This window comes from Oreochromis aureus, linkage group 2 (assembly GCF_013358895.1).
Source record: "Oreochromis aureus strain Israel breed Guangdong linkage group 2, ZZ_aureus, whole genome shotgun sequence".
NCBI classification, from domain to species: Eukaryota; Metazoa; Chordata; class Actinopteri; order Cichliformes; family Cichlidae; genus Oreochromis; species Oreochromis aureus.
The window spans coordinates 15,386,259-15,406,333 of NC_052943.1; the positions used below are offsets into that span (position 1 = coordinate 15,386,259).

General features: G+C 39.5%; 1 protein-coding gene across 2 annotated transcripts in view; it reads right to left on the bottom strand.

Moving 5' to 3' along the window:
- The window catches only part of macrod1 (mono-ADP ribosylhydrolase 1), a 144,384-nt gene that overhangs the window by 15,544 nt on the left and 108,765 nt on the right, over nt 1–20,075 (bottom strand). For both annotated transcript variants that reach the window (XM_039619206.1, XM_039619200.1), the window contains exons 6-7: nt 4,606–4,727; nt 630–660 (exon numbers count right to left, since the gene is read on the bottom strand). In XM_039619206.1, the coding sequence (XP_039475140.1) occupies nt 630–660; nt 4,606–4,727 (153 nt within the window). The remainder of the gene's footprint in view (nt 1–629; nt 661–4,605; nt 4,728–20,075) is intronic.

A 20,075-nucleotide genomic window follows, 5' to 3' on the forward strand; every position in this document is an offset into this window, starting at 1 on the left:
CTTAAAGATGGCAGATTTGTTTTCAATTGCAGCCATCTGTCTGTCTGTAGAGACACAAGCTGCTTATACCTCCTAAAGTTACATAATTTGTGTTACTCCTTCAACACCCTGACCTACAAAACACTCAAGAGGAAAGAAACAGCGGGACAATGACAAACAAGCAGAACAGGGAGGAAGACAACCTGGAGTCAACTGGGAATTTAGCCTTTTCCTCTTTCCAGCAATGACAGAGAGGTGTCAACAACTAGCCCTCACAGCAAAGCCACCCTGGGGTGTGTTTAAGCACTATCCTTAACTCTCTCCTGCCAGCGTGAAGAGGATTACAGTCAATATAACACAATCTCCGGCCTAATCTATCTTAATCTGCCGCTCTTAATCCAAGGCGTTAATCTGAGAACCACCTCTGGGTCGGGGGAGATCATTTGACAAGCGGCACCCGGAGGCTCGGCACTCTGGTCAAACAGGCAGGCTGACAAGCGTGTGATGGAGAGCACACAGTGTGTACAGTGGATGAAGAAAGCAAAGAGGAAGTGTTGTTGCTGATCAATAAACGTGAAATAGATGATAGAAACTGACACACAAACACAAAGTGTAAGAACAGAGGAGACACACACACACACAGGACTAACCGTAGATTCCAGTGGAGATGCAAGGGAAAGCCTGCAGAGTGAAGAGGAAAAACCAAGTTACAATGTGCCACGGATCACATTTAAAACATTTTTCAGCTCCTTGTGTCACTCTGTTATGTTCTAATGCATTCATGAATCCACTTTCCAATTTAAACACAACACATGATAATGATGAAGCAAAATCATTTAGAAATCAAACGCTCCTTTTACATACGTGTTCAGACAGTAGATTCGGTTCTTTGCTAAATCACCTTTTGCAGCAATGCATCATGAGTTCTTGGGAATAATCCCACAAGTTTGGCATGCTTTTCTTTTCCAAAGCTCCTTTTCATTTTGACAGAATCTCTCATGCTCAGCGAAGCTTAACGGGAAGCAGCGGTGCACAGGCGTTTTCAAGTGTCTCCTGGGATGCTCCTTCAGGTCCAGACTTTTGGTTGACTTTCCCACACCAGAGCTGAGCTTACTTGGTAATGTGCTTTATATTCTTGCTAAGATGTAAACTTCTGCCTGAGTCCAAAATCTTATTATGGAAAAGGTTTTCACTCAGTATTGCTCTGTGTTTTTGCATCCATCTTCTGCTGCCATTACTGTGTTTGACTGTAGGAATGGTATTAATTAGGCGATGCTCAGTGTCCGGTTTCCTGCACACAAAGCGTGGGGAATTGTGGCCTAAGAGTTCAATCTTCATTTCATCAGACAAGAAGTATAAGAGTCAGGTATCTGACAAAGCAGTCTGTCCACCATAAAAGCCTGACTGCTAGAACACATCACCAAAGGCTGCCCTTCTTTTAGAGACATCTAATCTCCACAAAGTAACTCTGGATCCTAATTATCATGACCTTTGAATTATTGGTTACCTGTCCAAGCAATGCCTTCTTCCCCTATTCCTGATTTTGGCAGGATGAGTGTCGGTGGTTCCAGATTTTTTTCATTTTCAACCAAATTCAACCAAATGCACCCTGACAGTGTTTTAGCACAAAAACTACATCGAAAAGTGAAAATTTAAAAGACAAAAAACACAAAAACCCATCTCGCAGATCTGTGGAAACTTTATTTTAACTGGTATGTGTGTATATTTCCTGATTTTGTCCAATGACTTCAAAAAGACAGATTACGCTGTAGGCATTTCAAGGACCACTGATAGACGTGGGATGCTTAATTGCATGTATCATGACAAAGGCTCCAAACAAAATGGAAAAAAAAGATACCTCAGTCTTTTAATTAAAAACACTCTACAATCTTGTTTTTGCTTTGACATTGTGGGGTACTGTGTGCAGACTGATGAGAGAACATGAACTAAAGAAGAGCATGAAACACATCAAAATGGGGAAAATTTTAAATGATCTGATAACTTTCTGAAGAGCTCATCATCGTCACACACACACTCTCTGTATGTCTGTCCTTCTGAGGACACTCGGTGACATAATGCATGGCCTATCCCCTCTACTAAACCTTAACTAGCATAAACCAAAGGCCTAGAAGCAACCCTTAACATAACTCAAACCTGACGCTAAACCTGAAGCTTAAATCCGGGTCTAAACCTTTGCGGTGTATCAAAAAGCAGCTTTCCCCAAATCTCCTCACTTTCAAGGTCTACAACAAACTGGTCCTCACAAAGGCAGCCATACACGTACACACACGTAGCACTGCACAGAAATCACACTCTCTGCTGGATCCCGATGGAGTCTTTCTCTTGATTGTTTTTTATGGCAGCCTTTCTTCAGCCTCTGACTTTCACATCTATTTAAAGACCAAACTGTTGATCATCCTTTGCTGACAAGGCCGAGCAGGGAAGAATTCTTCCGTCAGCTTCGGCCGTGCTAGCAACACTAATCAGGCATCATTACAGTAATTATGATGGTGGGTATAGAGACAGCCACTGAGGAAACAATCACTTTATAGCGTAAGCTATTATACTTTAGGAAAAGAAGTTAAAACACTTCTTCTGTCCACGATTTTGTGGAATTGGTGCATTTTGGCGACAGCTACTTTTTAATGATGCTGGTGAAAATTAAGCTTTGAATGGAAGACTTGCTGCAGTGCTAGACAGATTGCGGGCTTGTAATTGTGTCACATTAGTTTAATAAAACACTAAATGGGCTTTTTCCCCACCAATCACCGATGCTGTGATTGAGTGGGAGATCGTTCCCAAACAACAGGACAAACAGGTAAAAGTTAACAGGTAAACAGAGTTGTTTGCGATGACAACATGCTGGATGAGTGCTCACTATAAAAAAAGTCACCCTCTTCTAAGAGCTCACACTGCTTTTTACACAGTAAGTGTTGCTGTGTTCTGGCAGCTGAATGCCTTTAACTGTGTTGTCTTAAAAACCATCCTCTTGTGAGTTAACACGTGGGCTATGAACCATGACATTTCCAGTTTGAATCATCATTTTATTTCATCTCTCTCACCTGTCAACTCTCTCTACTCTGGGTATATATTAAAGTCCTCACCCGTCCGTGCATTGAAGGCACTGTTTATTTGTTCTTATTATTAACAGTAGCTGCAAAAAAATCTGCAGCAGATTCATTATTTCAGGTTCCCGACAAAGCGAATGTAAGCGAGGGAATTGTTTAAAGTCTATTTTGCACCACATTCCCTCTTTTGCATCTCGGCAAGGTAAAAGAGGTAATTTGGTACTGAAAGTATTTAACCTTGGATTTGGTTTCTCTAAGTCGCCCAATTAATCGCTTCAGATTAGCTTGGAAAGCATTTTTTCACAGCACAAAGACAACTGGGGATTTTGTTTCTGCAGTACTTAGATTGCATCTGATTAAAAGAGGCATGTCTTTGCAGCCGCTGTAGACCGCAGGACAACTGCCAAGACCAAAAACCTTTTTTTTCTTAAATTGGACAAGCAGACAAGCATAAGGAGGCGGATGTTTTTAAGACAGACTGGAACAATGTTGACTTATACTTTAGCATAAAGTTGCAGCAGAGCCAACAGTTACATTTAAGTCATGCATTATTTCCTGCACTGTAGGTGATTTTGCTTACATTGCTGGCAGACTCACCAGCAATGAAAAAACAATGAGAAGAAGCGACTACAGCAGAAGGTAAATGCAGCTATTAACAGAAATAAATACATATTAAAAATCCAAAGGATTATAACTGTTAGTCAGTGAGGTCCGTGTTTGCCAAGTCTGTGCAACACCACTGGTTCTCCTTTGAGTCAAGCAGCCAGTAAACTTCAAGTCTGGCAGATTTCCAGCCTGTTGTCAAATATGTCAGTACAAGCAGATGTCTGGATGCTCCCCGGGTCTCCAGATCTGTTCATTTAACCTGACTGCACAGCTTAAGACTCAGGGGGAAGGCAACTATGCCTCACAGGTTCTCTGACACCTACAATAAACAAATAATTTGAAATTTTGTGAAAATTGCTGTTGTGATGAAAACTTGGGTTAAAAAAAATCCTGCAACTGATGCATTTAAGTCTGTTTCAAATCCTGCTCTTTACTAGCGAAGCTACTGATGTTCTGCATTAATCTTCACACTGCTTCCATGCTGCTGTTTTCTTCGACTGCACCTCTGACTTTGTTTTCATGTTGCTTTGGTGCTTTTTCTTTGGCTTTAACACTTCGTTCTCTGTGAAACCACCTGCCTGGTGTGTTTCATGCTACCTTCTTACAACTCACACTCCTACCTCTTTTCCCCTTCCTCCATGCATCTCAGTTTGAACACTGTATTCTTTGAAAACATCCAATGTGATCATTTTTTCTGGCTTGGGTTTAACTTGGGTTTCTTTTTTAACTATAGCACGCTGTCATACAGTCATGACTGCTTCACCTGTCCTTTTTTCTTCCTACCCATGCTTCCTTTGTATTCGCCTCTTTTGATTTCTTCTTTATTCGTGTGTCACAGTCTTCAGTACTTCTTTTTCTTTACCTTTTTTTACTTTTAACCTGACCTCTCAATCCTCCTGCGTTACCCCGTTTTCAGCATCAGTTGAAATTGCTGTCTCAAATTCATTCTCACCACAGAACGAGCACCATTTTTGGTCGCCGTCTCCAGACTGTTTCTGTAGCACGATCTTAGCGCGTTCTTCTCCTCCTCTCCAACCCCGCCTTGTGCAATCGGCCCCACTGTGTGAATCACATCTGCAGAGATGGAAAGAAAGAATTCTTTACACAGTGTCAAAGGTACGAAGCTACTGTAAAATAAAGGTAACAGGACAACTGCAAATAAAATGCAGTTAAAATTTATAGTTTTTATCAGGGAACTATTTTAAATATTATTAATAAACTCTACTGTTGACATTAAAGTCCTTATAAAACATGTTTTATATCCCCTGACAAAAGCCTGAAAAATTATGCTTACTGTAAACAATGTTCGCGAGCAGCTGAAAAGTAGTGCACTTTCTGTGCCAACTAGCACTATCACTATAATCTTTAGATCTATCCATGTTGATAGTATGATAAAATGTGCCCATCTATGATGGGTCATAAAGGGTTTGTGCAGAAGAAGAGTGGATGGCCAGAACTGCTGGTGCACACCAAGAGGCCAACAGTGGATACATTTGTGGTTTGATATTCTGTTTGGCATAGAGGTGCAATTTTGGAAATTGACATCCATTTTTTTCCGGATAAAATAAACCGTGAACATCCTACATTAAGCGATGAGCGGGCTTCGAGGGCTTGAAGAAGATTATCAGCCTTCCAGGTGATGCAGTTTAGCCTCCAAATGAATATTGAATGTTTCTTTGTGTTCATGTACAGGAACATGGCAGTAACACCATAAGTCTAATTGACGCAGCTAAATGGAACACCTCTTGTATTTTAGCTGTGGCTTCTGGACTCCAAACAGCTTCTATTTAAGTGCTCTAAGCAAATCCAAAAGCTTTTCAACTAGAGCAACATCTCTGTGGCTGTACTCTTCTACTGAGGAGTCAAATCTCTTTCTTCCAGTTAGGAAAACAGAAAACACTGGTGAAGATAAACAAGATGACCTTCATTTTAACACTGCAGGATGGTTTTCTTAAGTAATGAGCACAATGAAGAAAAAAAAAACAAAAACACAAAAAAAGTCTACTTTTTCACATTTCAGACAGAGTTCCTACGTGACAGAGTTTCCCACTCTCACAGTTTTATTCATCATAACTTCAAAAATAAATAAATCAGGCAACCGGCTGGATGTATTAAGCTTTCAATAAACCACCTTCGCTGTCAGCTCACACAGAGTATACTGATCGCACTTCAAGCAAGTGTAAACTCGGATGCCTTCCGTCTATGTAATCCAGGTCGTCTGTACATGACAGTCATCAAAATTTGTGTTAATACACATTTAAAATACATACATAAAAATCAGTGTCAAGTTGCATTTGAGCTGATAGCAAAAAAGCTTAAAACATTTTATACGGATATATTTTTTGTCACCAAACTGTACATTTTTTTCTTTCCTTGCCCCACTTTATTGATTGTGCTGTCTCTGATGGCACATTAACCATTAAAGTTTGACAACATGTTGGCCTTTTGTTTACATTTTTGACCTCTACTTGACCCAAGTCTTTTATTTCCATTTCTATTTTCTACATAGAAAATCAGCAGGGAATTCATGTTTTGTGGACGATCGTGACAGCGAACTCACTGTCACGTTCAAGAAACCAGCTTGAGATGATTTGAGATTTTTGATATGGCATGCTATGCTGCTTGAACCAACTATCAGAAGATTGTGCATTGCGGTCACAAAGGGATCGACATGATCAGCAGCAGTACTCGGGCAGGCTTTCATGTTGTTTTAGCCAAATTCTAACCCTACTGTCCACCTGCTAAATGCAGAAATCAATAAACTTCATGACAAATAAGGTTATTCGAATCTTTTGTTGTCTAATTTTGGTGAGCCTGAATTGTAGCCTCAGTTTTTTGTTCTCAGCTGACAGGAGTGGCACTCAGTGTGGTCTTCTGCTGCTGTAGCCCATCTGCTTCAAGTTTCGATGCTTTTTGCATTCAGAGATGCTCTTCTGCAAACCTTGGTTGCAACTAGTGGTTATTTGAGAATGCATTCTCCTCTGACCTCTGGTATCAATAAGGCTTTTTCACCAAAATAACTGCAGCTCACTGGATATTTTCTCTATTCAAACCCTTCCCTTTGAACACTAGAGATGGTTGTGTGGGAAAATCCCAGCAGATGAACAGTTTCTAAAATATTCAGACCAGCTTCAATCACCTTGCTCCCTGTTGCTGATCTTCAGCAGGTTGTTTTCACCGTGTCTACACGTCTAAATGCACTGAGTTGCTGCCACGCAATGATGGCTGATAAGATATTCACATTAACAAGCAGTTGAATCTGTGTACCCAACAAAGTGGCTGGTGAGTGTCTATTTAAGGTGATCCAGTGTTGCTATGATATGTAGAAACGGCACTTTAAAACAGTAAAATAAGCCGATTTTAAACTAGGTTTTCTCAATATTTCTGGACTTTTTCCCCCCACTTTGATTTCTGTGATGATTAATGAGACTCTGAACTGTGAGATCACAAATGCATTTTTACTATTTCAAGCTAAATTTCCAGAGGGTTTAACATTTGATTTTAACTACAGAGCTGGGAAGCTTTGAATCTACTGGATTTGATGCCGCAAGCAAATCATTTTTTCTGGGTGTTTGTCACAGCCTATGGTGTCATGCGAAAACAGTTTTTAGTACTACCATTATTTACCAAACCGAAAACGGTACAAAGCACTTTGAAGTTACATTGTCCTCTCAGCGAGTTCACAGCAACACCATCTTTCACTGTTCCTAATTTGTTTTGTGTAAAATATTTTTTCATGCTTTTCAGTCATGTAGCCGTAGCTCGACTAATTGATACCGTGTACTGTCTTTGTCAACTTAATTGCTGCATTTTTACTCTAAGGTCTCCGAAAAAATATTTTAATTTGACTATTTGATTAAATAAAGGCTAAATAAACTGAAGCGTACTGACTTGAAGCTTGAGGAAAGACAGGAGATGCAGAGAAAAGAGGAATTCTAATAAACAGAAACCGAGTGAGGAACAGAGATGGCTGTCGGTGAGCTGCGGTTTAACCGGCCTCTACACGCCCACGCCGACACCACCACACATTCTGATGAGGCTCAGCATGTTGCTCAGCTTGAATCCCAGCGGTGTCATAAGACCTGGTTGGACCACCGCCTCTACACGAGAACACACACAAACTGAAAAGAATCTCAACAATACAAGGCTTTTTTTCTTTCATCTAGTACCACGAGACACCTTTTTTTTCTTAACAGGATCCCATGAGGTGAAATAATCTCTGATTTTTTCCACTACAGATCAGTTTTGACACTTCAGTCTTGAATAAAGTGTGGACTGATCTGCAGATTTCACTCACACCAGACAGCTCAATCACAGCCTCAAACCTGTTTATTGTTCATGAAAAGGGGCCCTGGTTTTTTTTTTTATTATTTATTTTTTACATCCATCTAGGACAAGTTATTTGCCACATGCCCTCACTAACAATGTGATATAATATAAAGGTCTGCTTGTCTATTTGCAATCTGGCTGTGCTGGGTGGATTGATACTGAAATATTGACGTTTCCAAATCCCGAGATTCTGTCTTAGAATCAATTGTAATTTAAAAAAAATAATCCATATCTAAACTCAGTAATTGGACATAAATGTGTATTCAGCTGTGTGCTGGGGAAGAAATTCAGCCGTCTACTCATCCAGTGGGACCAGCCTGTGGGGGCGGAGGTGGGTGCTGGGGTCAGTTGAGGGTGAGGGGTGATTACATATTGTTCATGATGTATGGTAGTCTGGTCTCATGCCCGCACAGAGAGAGTGAGGAAAAACACAGAGAGGGCCAATAAAAAGCAACAATTATCACTGACTGCAGCAAAGTAATCTGTGTCTGTCTAGGCTTCCGTTTTATGAGTTAATGTTCCCGTCATTCTTAACCCTTTAATTTTAAAATTTCAACCCTATAGCAATATTGGAGGATATTACAAAATGTTATTACCTTTACTTTCTGTCTTTTCATGGATATGTGTTTCAAGTGTGTTGCAAATGTTTCGAGAAATCACTATATTTAGTTTTCCTAGCAAAATATAAAAGAAGTTAAGGGTGTCTAATAATTTTGTATAGTACTGTACATATATTCATTCATTCATTCATTCATTATCAGGGACTGTAACATCTAGTTCTTTTACTGAATCAGTGTATTGAGGTACAGCAAATATAAGTTAGTTTTATTATGTCGTGTACTGTTGTTCAGATGATTTAAAATTTAATGGGTTCAGCCTACATTTTTTTTTTACTTTTTAAACATTTACTGGCAATGGGGATATCAGCCTGGGTGTTACTTGGCATTAAAAACAAGATTAGCGGTATCACACAGCCACGCTCACTTCTAATTGTTTAGCTTTAGACAAACCTAAAATCATTAAACACAAAATCATTAAAAATTCTCTCCAGGTTTTGTGGTTAAGAGACAAAAGATGAAAAAAGAAGATGTAAAGCTTTAGACTTGACAGAGGTATAAATCAATACAAAACAAAACAAAAAAAAGTGCACTTAAACTGTCTAATTTTACCATTGATTCAGTGAGTAACTCAAAACATGCCAAAACATGCCAAAGGGCAAGCCGAAAGTTCAGGACACACCTGTATTCATATCCATGGAAAGTGAATTTTTGTCATCTGACATGTGAAATAGACCCAGTCCAGCTGAAGGCAGAAAACCATTACTTAGTGTTTTTTTACAGGACTGCATAGAGTCCTGTAAAAACATGACTAAGACTTGCAGCTTACACAGTACTGCCCATGAAAGTGGCTTTTTCACTTGTGTTTTCTTCAGGTGTTGGATTGATGGCACTGGTGGTTAGTTGTGGTTTGTGGGATCCATTCTCCACTTCACTCCGAGGCAGGAGCTTTGATGTGTGTCACTCTCATCATCCGGTAATTGTGCAAATGGATTGTGGTTCCCTTTGACAGAGATTTTTTTAGAAGATTTCTGGTGGAAATGAGGTCATAGGAAGTATTGATATGGAAAAATAACAATTTATTCATGATGTTTTGTGCAGTTGTGTGCTTTAAGAATATTATATATTTGTTACAAGAGCCAATGGCACACCTATAGTTGCCTCGGAGACCCCAAATAGAGAACCTGACTGGTTTCTTGAGCCTGGATTTGTTCACATTTGTCAAAAAGGGAGAATAAAAAGCGTGTAGAATTGGTAGACTTGGCTAGTCCTCTCATTGCAATGAAAAGAAAACTGTAACAAGATCAATTATATTCTCAAAGAGTTGTAGACAGAGGCCGTTTCTATGATTTATTTCTGGATTCATTCATCAGGCACTGAAAACTTGAACAAAATGTAAAAAACGAGAACAAAAACCAAAATCAACTCACTCCTGTGTGCTGGACTTTTCTTTTCATGATTAAAAACAAAATGAGTCTAATCATTAATCGACTTAATATGGACATTAATGCTGCTTCAGTCACTCACACAAACAAGCCACAGATTGTAGAGCACAGAGGAAGCCCTGCAGAACCTCTTTAATCGGACCCTCTGAGGATTGGAGGCCATTAGGCAGAACGATTTAACACAGTGTTTGTGACTTTTTGAAATATGATCTCGTGATCTTTTTTCAGAAGCAGAAATTCATAACAGAAGAATGAAATGTGCGCTTCTACCCATTTCCCCGATGCCCTCTACAGGCTTATTTGTGGTTAGAAATGGTTGTAGCTGTATCCATCGACAGCTAACCAACATCAGTGAAGGATTGGTTAGTAATGCAGGATCTGTTCATTATTCCCAGGCAGAGGAACGGAGCTCAGCCTTCCAGAAAGAAGGAAACTGCTGGGAAAGAGATGCAAGCTGATTTGAATCTCATACCACTTTTTTAAGATGCAAACATTCTGAAGCCTGAAGGTTTATTAAATGGGGTGCGGTGTAAAAACACCCTTTTGCCACTCATTTGAATGCTTCTCAGTGCAAATGCATGAACTGAAATGTGTGACATCAGACTGTGATATGCAAAAGTATTGTGGCAGGCAGAGTGACTGATTGGCTGGGTGCAGGGCAGATTAGAAGCAGCATGGCACGAATTTGTCAGATTTCAGGCCTTGAAGTAAAGACAGCATCTTTGTACTTCATCATACAGGTCAGAAAGTGGGAGTTTTGATCTACTGACTGAAATCAAAGAATAAACAAGAAACTTTTTTCTTTCTGTACAAGACGTACTACTTGTAATTTTGTTCTATTACCGTGTTTTTCCTTTTAAAAAATGTTATGTAAAGGTTTAAAACATTTCTTGGGTTGTTTTTCATGGTACAAAGACAGAAAACATTTTTTATTTTCACATATCTGGAGAGCATTAAGGGACTTACGCCTACAAAGACTAGTGCAGTGAAGTTTGTGAACTACGCTAGTGCTTATTATTATTTTATATCATGTAAAAAACTAAACATGTAAAAATCACATAACTAAATCCAGAAAATGTAAAATATATATTTTTAGGAAGTAAAAGTAGCTAAAATGGAACTTAAAATGCTATTTAAGGAAAAAAAAAACCTGAATTTTAATACAGTTCAATTTAACACCAACAGTAAGGTCAAGGCGCTTTATAATGACCCTACAATAGAGCCAGCTAATAATCTACAGTTTAAATAAACCATAACAAATATATTTCATAATTACATTAATTTAAAAAAATGAAATTTTATATTTCCATTATCAGATATTAACAAGGTATAAAAATGGCACTGATAAAATATCGCCTGTTATCAGAACATCTTCTGGCCCTCTGCAGTTCTTAAAATCAGGTAAATATAACCTCAGACGAACTTCAATGACAGTCATGTATCATACAGAAAAATGGGGAAAATAGGAATGAAGAGATTAAGAAACAAACAGGTATTGATAATCAAATGCACTTGATTATCATCATTGAGTGTGAGCACCTCTATAAAAGCAGATGTTTTGGCAGTTTGCTTGTCTGGAACATTAAGATACGCATTACAACAATGCCAAAAAGGAAAGACATCGGAATGATGTTTGGAGAAGAATTCATTGCTCCCCATCAATCTGGGAAGGGTTAAAGGCCATTAAAAAACAAAAAACAAACTGAAGTCCATCATTCGACAGAACCATTATTTACAGGTGGAACAAATTCAAGACAGCTTGAATTTGGATGTCCAACAATTTCACCCCAAGGTTAGACAATGTATAAACAAATGCCTTCTAACCTCAATGAGCTGAAGCAACGTTGTAGAATTCCTCCACAACAATGTAAGAAACTGATAAAGTTATGATAAGTTTAAATTATTGATGCTATAGGTGTTTCTACAAGCTACTGAATTTTGAGATGTACTTAGTTTATCACACACTGCCTACTCATTTTACTTACACTAATATTCCAAGTGTTGTTGTTCATCTGAGTTTGTATTTAAATAATTTCAGAACCTGGTATGGATCAGATTTCTAACAAGCTGCATGTGTTAGAAAAAAAAGTTACCTCTTTACAAAGCATTCGCTCTTCTTTTAGCTCCGTTAAGGTCTTTATCATTTCCTGGGGGAAATATGTGGTTCTTTAGCTGCTAAGTACTCCCTATGTTGAAGAGCTCAACTCCAATGTTTAAAGCATGACAGATATATTACAGCATGCTTTTTCAACAGCCTTTAGTGTTAGCTGAAAATGGCACTATATAAATGGTCAAAGTGGGGCATAACAGTAAAGCTGTAACTCAAAGCCAAGACAATGAGCTAAAAGAGGCTAAAATGCCAATTGAGCCCCTTTTATATTAACCAGGCTGTATTTGATGAAGTGTCGATTATAGCAAGATTGATTTTCAGTTCTAGGCAAGTAGTATGAATATGTTCACTGTTGTATGTGAAGGTTTTGTCACTGTTTTGATTTGCTGTGTGTCTTTTTTTTTCTACCTGAAAGGCAACATTTCAAACATGTGCCTTTTCATGCTCATGTGAACTGAGCAGCTGTTTCAGCAGTCTACACTCCTCCTGCAATCATTAAGCTGAAGACGAAGAGCTTTACTGCTATGGCAACTTATGAAAAACTGAATGCTGTGATGCCTCCGTGTACCCCTAAGACCAGAAGCGTGTGGATGAAAGTCTGTACCACAGCCTGATATGAGAGTCCTGCTTGCAGTGTGGACTCCACAGATCTAGAATGAAAGAGAGTTGTCTGAGTAACGTGACAGTCCTTCAACAAACTGCTCACTAATGAAGCAGAGTGCAGTCCCTGAGAAATCACTTAGTCTGAGTGCATGAACCCACACAGAAGGAATAATAAGTGCTCCAATCAAAGCCTGTTTATGTATTACCATGGCTATTATAAACCAATATTCTCCTATTGCATAGATTATCAAAAGATTAAGCTACAGTGCTACTTCAAAGTTTCTCAAGCCTTTATGTTTCTCTAAATTTCTTTATAAACCAAAGGACAAAGGTCCTAAAAATAGAATTAAAGAAAACCCAACTAAACAACTGAGGAAAAGCATAAAATACTCAGTGATTTATTTACTGAGGAAAATGTGCCAATATTAAAGCTGTTAGAGGATCAAGTACTTTTGCCCACAAGTTTAGCAGTAAATTTGAAGGTGACACATTAGTGGAGATTTATGGTGACATGAAAAATTAGAGTTCTGGGGATTTTGGAAAAAGAGTTATTGATGCTCATCAGGTTGGAAACCGCTACAAAACCATTTTGTGCTCCACTAAAACAACCAAGACAGGTGTGTGAATCAGGGATAGTATAAAAGATGGATGTACAGTTGTGGTCCGAAATGTTTATACATGTTAATGGTAATTTCTGCCTTTTAATTATTTATTTGAAGTGTTCTTTCTTTCCTCTTTCTTTGAAGTGGAATGACTGTACAGCATACATCTTCAGTTCAGTTCAATTTTATTTATATAGCACCAAATCACAACAACAGTTGCCTCAAGGAACTTTATATCGTATGGTAAAGACCTTATAATAATGCAGAGAAAACAGAGAAAACCCCAACAATCAGATGACGATTTGGCGACAGTGGGAAAGAAAAACTCCCTTCTAACAGGAAGGATCCTCCGGCACAACCAGGCTCAGAGAATTAAAATTAGTGTTATGTTTAAAAATGAAAATGTTCCTCTCCAGCATAAGAACTGGACCCAGTAAGATAATCTCGCCAACCAATCTTAAAGGACGCCATCATGATATCTTTCTGTGCCCTCAACCTCAAAACAAAGTGAGTTGTGCACCAAGATGACAGCCCTCATTTTTATCAAAGAACGGTTAGAGAAGAACGACGATAAACTTTTGGAAAGGCAGAGTTCAAGCCCTCATCTTCACTCAACAGAAATGGTGTGGAAGGATCACTTCAAGTGAGGAAACGGCTCATAGACGAAGCTGTTTATATCAAACAATGGCCCTTAATTTCTCCAAACCGGTGTGCAGGACTGATCAACAGTAACCAGAAATGTCTGATTGGGGTTATTGTTGCACAAGGAGGTCACAGGAAAGGTTGCTATACTTTTTCCCTGTCGCAGGTATGTTATACTGCATCATTTTTATCAATGGATATGTTTCTCCTCTCTTAAGTGTAACATTTCATTTCTTTTAATCATTTAATTCTTTTATTTGAACAGCTGTCAAACTTTCAGGCACCACTGTGCATCACTTTCAACATATTGCTTGAAATTTAAGGTGGTTATTAAATACACCAGCAACAGAAACACTTTAATGTTGGCTTCTGGACACTAACAGCTCGAGCTACGGCTCATTGAGTTTTTAGGGTGCATTAATGCAACATTAGGCTTTTGTTTAAGAGCAAGAGCTCGAGTGTTAATGTTTTGTGTGTTTGTGCGAGTGACAAATCATTACCGCAGCTTCTCGGCAGCAATGATCCTTCAAGAGGTGGCGTGGGGCTAATTCATACAAACATCTGTAATCTGCAAAGGGAGGATTACACTTGATAACCCTGATGATTGCACATCTCCCGCCCATCTTTCCTCTCAGTCCACATTTGCTCCAAATCTCAGCTCAGAGACGATGCTGAAGCTCATTCCAGAGTTAATCCCCCGCCAGTCACTGTTTGCAGTATTTTCAATAAGCACCGGCTGCAGGCCCATTAGCTGTTAAGTACCACAATATCAGCCAGCAACAACACTATGCTCTGTGGACTCTGCTATACTTCTTCTACATTATGTCTTCACCAGCCTATCGATAGAAAACCCAGGAAAAAATCTCAAATTTAATTTCGGTAATCCACAGGTTATTTGAAAGCGAGTCAGCCTCTTAAAAAGAAGTGTCACTTGCAGTGACGCATGACAAAGCAAAGCTGTCATCAATATACTGAACTGAACTGAACAACATCTCAAAGTTTAAAAAAAGACTCCCAGGAGAAGGACAAGGGGCTTGACTTACTTAGACACTGATACTGATTAAAGTTAACAGTTAATGGTTAATATAATAATAAACATTAATATTAGAACAGTCACATTATTGTGATCATATGCTGTACTGTATACTCACTGGCTACATTGTTAGATGCACCTGTTCGACTATTTGTTAGTGCATTATCTACTGAATCAGCCAATCACACGGAACCAACTCAATGCATTTAGGCTCAAGTTTAAACTGGGCATCAGGATGAGGAAGAAAGGTGATTCGGGTCACTCTGACCGTGACAGACATGCTGGTCTGAGTATTTTAGAAACTACTGCTGGGATTTTCTCACTCAACCATCTCTAGTGTTTACTGAGGTTGGTGCGACAAAGAGAAAATAGCCGAGGTCCGATAAGAATGGCCTGACTGTTTTGGGTTGATAGGAAGGTAACAGTAACTCAAATACCCACTTGTTACAACAAATGTATGCAGAAGAGCATCTCTGAAATGCACAACACGTCAAAGCACACGGGCCACAGCAGCAGGAAAACCACATCCGGGGCCACTCCTCTTAGCTATGAACAGAAAACTGTGGCTACAACTCAGGCAGGGTCACCAAAATTTTCTGGTGTGATGAGTCTAAATTTCTGTGGCAGAATTTGAATCCATGAAAACATGGATCCATCCTTCCTTGTATCAATGGTATAGGCTGGTGGTGGGGGTGTTATGGAAGGGGGATATTTTTTCATGGCAACCAAATACCAGCTGTGCAACATTTGAACACCACAGTCTACCTGAATTGTGTAGTTGATCCCTTTATGATCATAGTGTTCACAAGAAAGGGCGGGTCGTCTACCAATTAGATCGATAGAGTCCATATGCAAAGATACTGAATCCCAAGTTTCTCCTGATGCATTCATCGGAGTGTGAGTGTGTGTGAATGTTAGAAAGCGCTCAGGGATAGATAAAAGTGTTGTATAAATGTGTGTGTGATTGAGTGAATGAGAGTTGGAAAGGAGCAGAAAGTGCTTTGAGTGCTCAACTGAGTAGAAAGACACGATATAAGTCCCAGCCCATCTACAGTCAGTTGCTTCCAGCTGGATACACACCATGGCATAAACATCAAATCATCTCAAAGTCTCAAACAAACCTCAGACCAGTTTTTAGACATGACAATGAGTTCACTGTACTCAAATGACCTTCACAGTCACCACACCACCATCCCATAGACCACCTTTGTGGTGGAACGGGAGAGTCACATCATGGATGTGCTGCAGACAAATCTGCAACAACTGTGTGACGTTTTCACATCAATGTGAACCTCTCAGGAATGTTTCCAGCACCTTGTTGAATCTGTGTGAAGAAGAATTAAGGCGGTTCGAACTCAGCAATAGCAAATTGTACCTAATAAAGTGGCCAGGAGTCAGCTTATTAAGCTGTAAATACAGTAAACACTGATGTCGTGGCAAAGTGTCAGCTAAATTGACAAGCATGATGATACGACACAGGCGTGGAAAATCACAAATAATCCAACCGATGCTAAAAACAGTGTGTGGTTAAGCACTGCATTAATGTGTCAACCTATTTGTTATCCATGATTTGAGTCATTAGATCAGAAAAATAAAATAATCAAAAATGTCTCTTTTAATTTCCCAAGGCCCAAGATGATATTTATTTTTAAACCCAAAAAGCCAAGAAAAGCAGAAAACATTCAAACAGAGGCTCAGGGGCTAAAAAACTGAATTTTTGATACTTAATAATTGAATTAAATAATAAAATGATTATCTTTGATAAACAACAAACACACACAAAAAAAACAATTTCCCGCTTAAGCTCTAAAAATACAACAGTTGTTAATCACAGCCTTCATAAAATTATTAGCTCAAACAACACAAACAGGAAGAATAATAAGATGAGATCAAATCATCACATTTCACTTGGCTGAAAGTCAATAATCAGCGTTACTTGATGTTCATCATGCTTTTTACAAGCCTTACCTCAGTTTTTCCTCAGTAAAAGTCTGATGTAAAAATTCATCTGAATTCTGAGCTCATCACAGACACTGCTCCATCAGCCCCGCTTTAGCCTCTTTTCACCAGCTCCCAGTATAGACTAGAATTAATTTTAGAATTACTTTATTGATTACTTTTAGTGCTCTTCATGGCCTTTTCTATTTCCAGGTAAAGAAAAAAAATGAATGGGGACAGAGTGTTTATATTCACAAATCCAGGAAGAAATAACCTAATCGGAGTTTAACTTTTATTAAAATATCTTGAAACTTAAATCAATGTGATGTTATTTTGTTGCACTGTTTAAAACATTACAACAAAAATGCTATGTAACCAAATGCCGTATGTTAAACACCCAGATAAGCTCCAGAAAACCCAGTTTTATGTATGGATGTGAGAAATGGCACGTCATTAAAACTGCAAATTCAAGAGCTCCCAAGAATTGGCTATATGATGAATCACCACTGTGAATCATCACTTGGCGGGCAATTTATAGTGTTTGAGAAAGCTGCAGATAATTCTTTAAATACCAGCAGTGACTGATCAGAAAGTGCAAAGTGGTTAAAATGAACAGGAGCTGAAACACTCACAGACACCGATGTTTAATTACTAAACACGCAGGATAGGAAATAAAACGACAAACACAATGGGGTACAGTGCAAACATAATAAAACAGTCCGGCACACATTTGTTCTCCACGCGTGTTTGTGCACGGTCTGTGTGATTGTTTACGTTGTCGTGAGCGTGTGTTTACCCACTAGTCCCGTAGTGGCACGCAGTGAGTGCGTGGTATTCTCAAAGAATTGTTCAGCCACGCCAATGCATCAACGGAGCCCCCAGCAGCGACTAGGATCACAAATCAGCCCTGTGTGTGTGCGTGTGTTTGTTTGTTGTCGTCGTACTGTACGTGTCGCCCTGATTTGGTTCAACAGTAGGTCACTTTCTGGTCATCCATCTGCATGTCATCAGCTAAATGTCACTGCTACCACACACTTGCAAACAGATATGGCCGCTGTTTTTTTTGCTAAAATTGAATTGTAATCTATAATTGCTGTGGCCGTTTATCCTCATTGCTGAAACAGTCGTCTCTTCCACTCCCCCTCCTTTCCCCATTTTCGCTTCCATCCGTTCTTCCTCGCTTCCATCTTTCTGCTTCACTTTCCTCTTTTGTCCTCCCTCCCTCTTTTGCCATTACCTCATCCACTCAACCTCTACTTGCTCCTCCGTGCCTCCATCAGCTCCTGTCTTTCTCCACCTCTCTTTTTTCATATTTATCAGTCCCTTCATCCCTCCCATGCCTCGCTTTTCTTGCCCCATTTGTTCCACCCTTTCCTCATCCCTCCATTATCCTCTTTAGCCCTACATCCTTGTCTGTCCCCATGTTCTTGTATTAGATATTCCCCTTCACAACCTCTTCCCTGCTCCCAATCTCTCTCTCTTTCTCCCCTTGTTTGGCTCACTCTCTCCGTCACCTGAGGTAGACAGTTCTGTCAGGAGTTGGCCTTATTTACCGCCTCTCTTCGCTCCTGTTTACATTATCGATCGGCAGGGTTGCTTTAGTTCTACCATACATCAACATCCCCACACTCCCCACCTCCAGTGTTACGGCTGCTGGCTCACATTACCCTGAAACACAGAGTGGAGGAGATGGTAGGGAGAGAAGCGGAGGAGGAGGTGGTGGTGGCGGGGACTCAGTGTGGAGATGGAAAGCTAGCGAAGCATGTTAGGATGTGCGAGGGATTTATGTTTGAAGGAAAGAGTGTGGTGGATAGTGCGTTATGGAGCGTATGTGAGTGCGCATGTGAGGAGCAGTGTTAAAAAGACAAATTGGATATGTCTTCTGAAAGTGTGTGTGACTGACAGTAAGAGAGTGTGCGTGTATTTAACATTCAGAACCATACACAATCGCCTTCTGTGAGTGCATTTAGTTTGGCTAACAGATGAGGGATTTCGAATCCTCTGTCTGTTAATTTAAAAACGGGCACGTCTGAACAACTCAAAAGAATGTGGAAAATAAAACATTGTATCCATTCAAAGACGAACATTAACATGACATGTCATGGGAACTAGCTGTGCACGGGAGTCATGTGATGGTTAAGACTACAAATATGGTGTTTGTCTACCACTTATGAAACAGTGAGTACATCTTTACTGCTCTCATACAAAGTAAAAGGTTAAGCAGCAGCCAGTTACTGTTAATCAACTGCACTTGATTAACTGATCATCAGCAAGTGTACCCATCTCCATAAAAACAGAGGTTTTGGCAGTTTTTGGCAAGCAGTTGTTGCTCAAAAGGGTGTCCATCATTCTACAGTGAGAACGATTTTTCACTATCGGAAAACATTCAAGACAGTGGTCAATCTTCCCAGCAGTGGACATCCCAACAAATTCAAGTTTAGATGATGCAACAAAGAGGGAAAAAAAATCCAAAAGCTACATCTCAGACTCTCCAAACTTCAGTTAGTATGTTCAATGTTTAACTCAAAGACAGTACAATCAGAAAGAGACTGAACAAGATTGGTTTGTTTGGAAGGGATGTCAGGATAAAACCTCTTCTCTCTAAAATGTGCATGGCAGCACAGCTTGGGTTTGCAAAGCTACATCTTAAGAAGAAGACAAGACCAAGGTGGAGATCTCTGGACATAATGCGTAGCACTACCTTTGGCAAAAGCTAAACTCTGCATATTTGGGCTTGTTTTGCGGTCATAGGAGGCTATTTGTTAACAGCTAAATCTCGGCTGAAACTGGTTCATGCAGTGGGACAATGACACATGGCACAGCTGCAAACCTCAATGAAATGAAACAACCTTGTAAAGAAGAGTGGAAAAAAATCCCTTCATAATGCAAAATACTGATAAAAATCATACAGAAAACGATTTTCTTAAGTTACTGCAGGAGGCATTTATAAGCTACTGAATTGGAAGTTCTACGTAGGTTTTCACAGGACTGTGAAAACCTTATTTTTCATGTGACTTTATCCAATTACTTAATCCTATTTGTCCCTTGAGGATTTAATGGCCAATTTGAGGTTCCTGTGCCATTTCTTGGCAACACGTTGGGCCTCATCTTTGCCAACTCATCCTTCACACGTCACTTTTGTGCTTCCAGGTTTCCAGGTTGT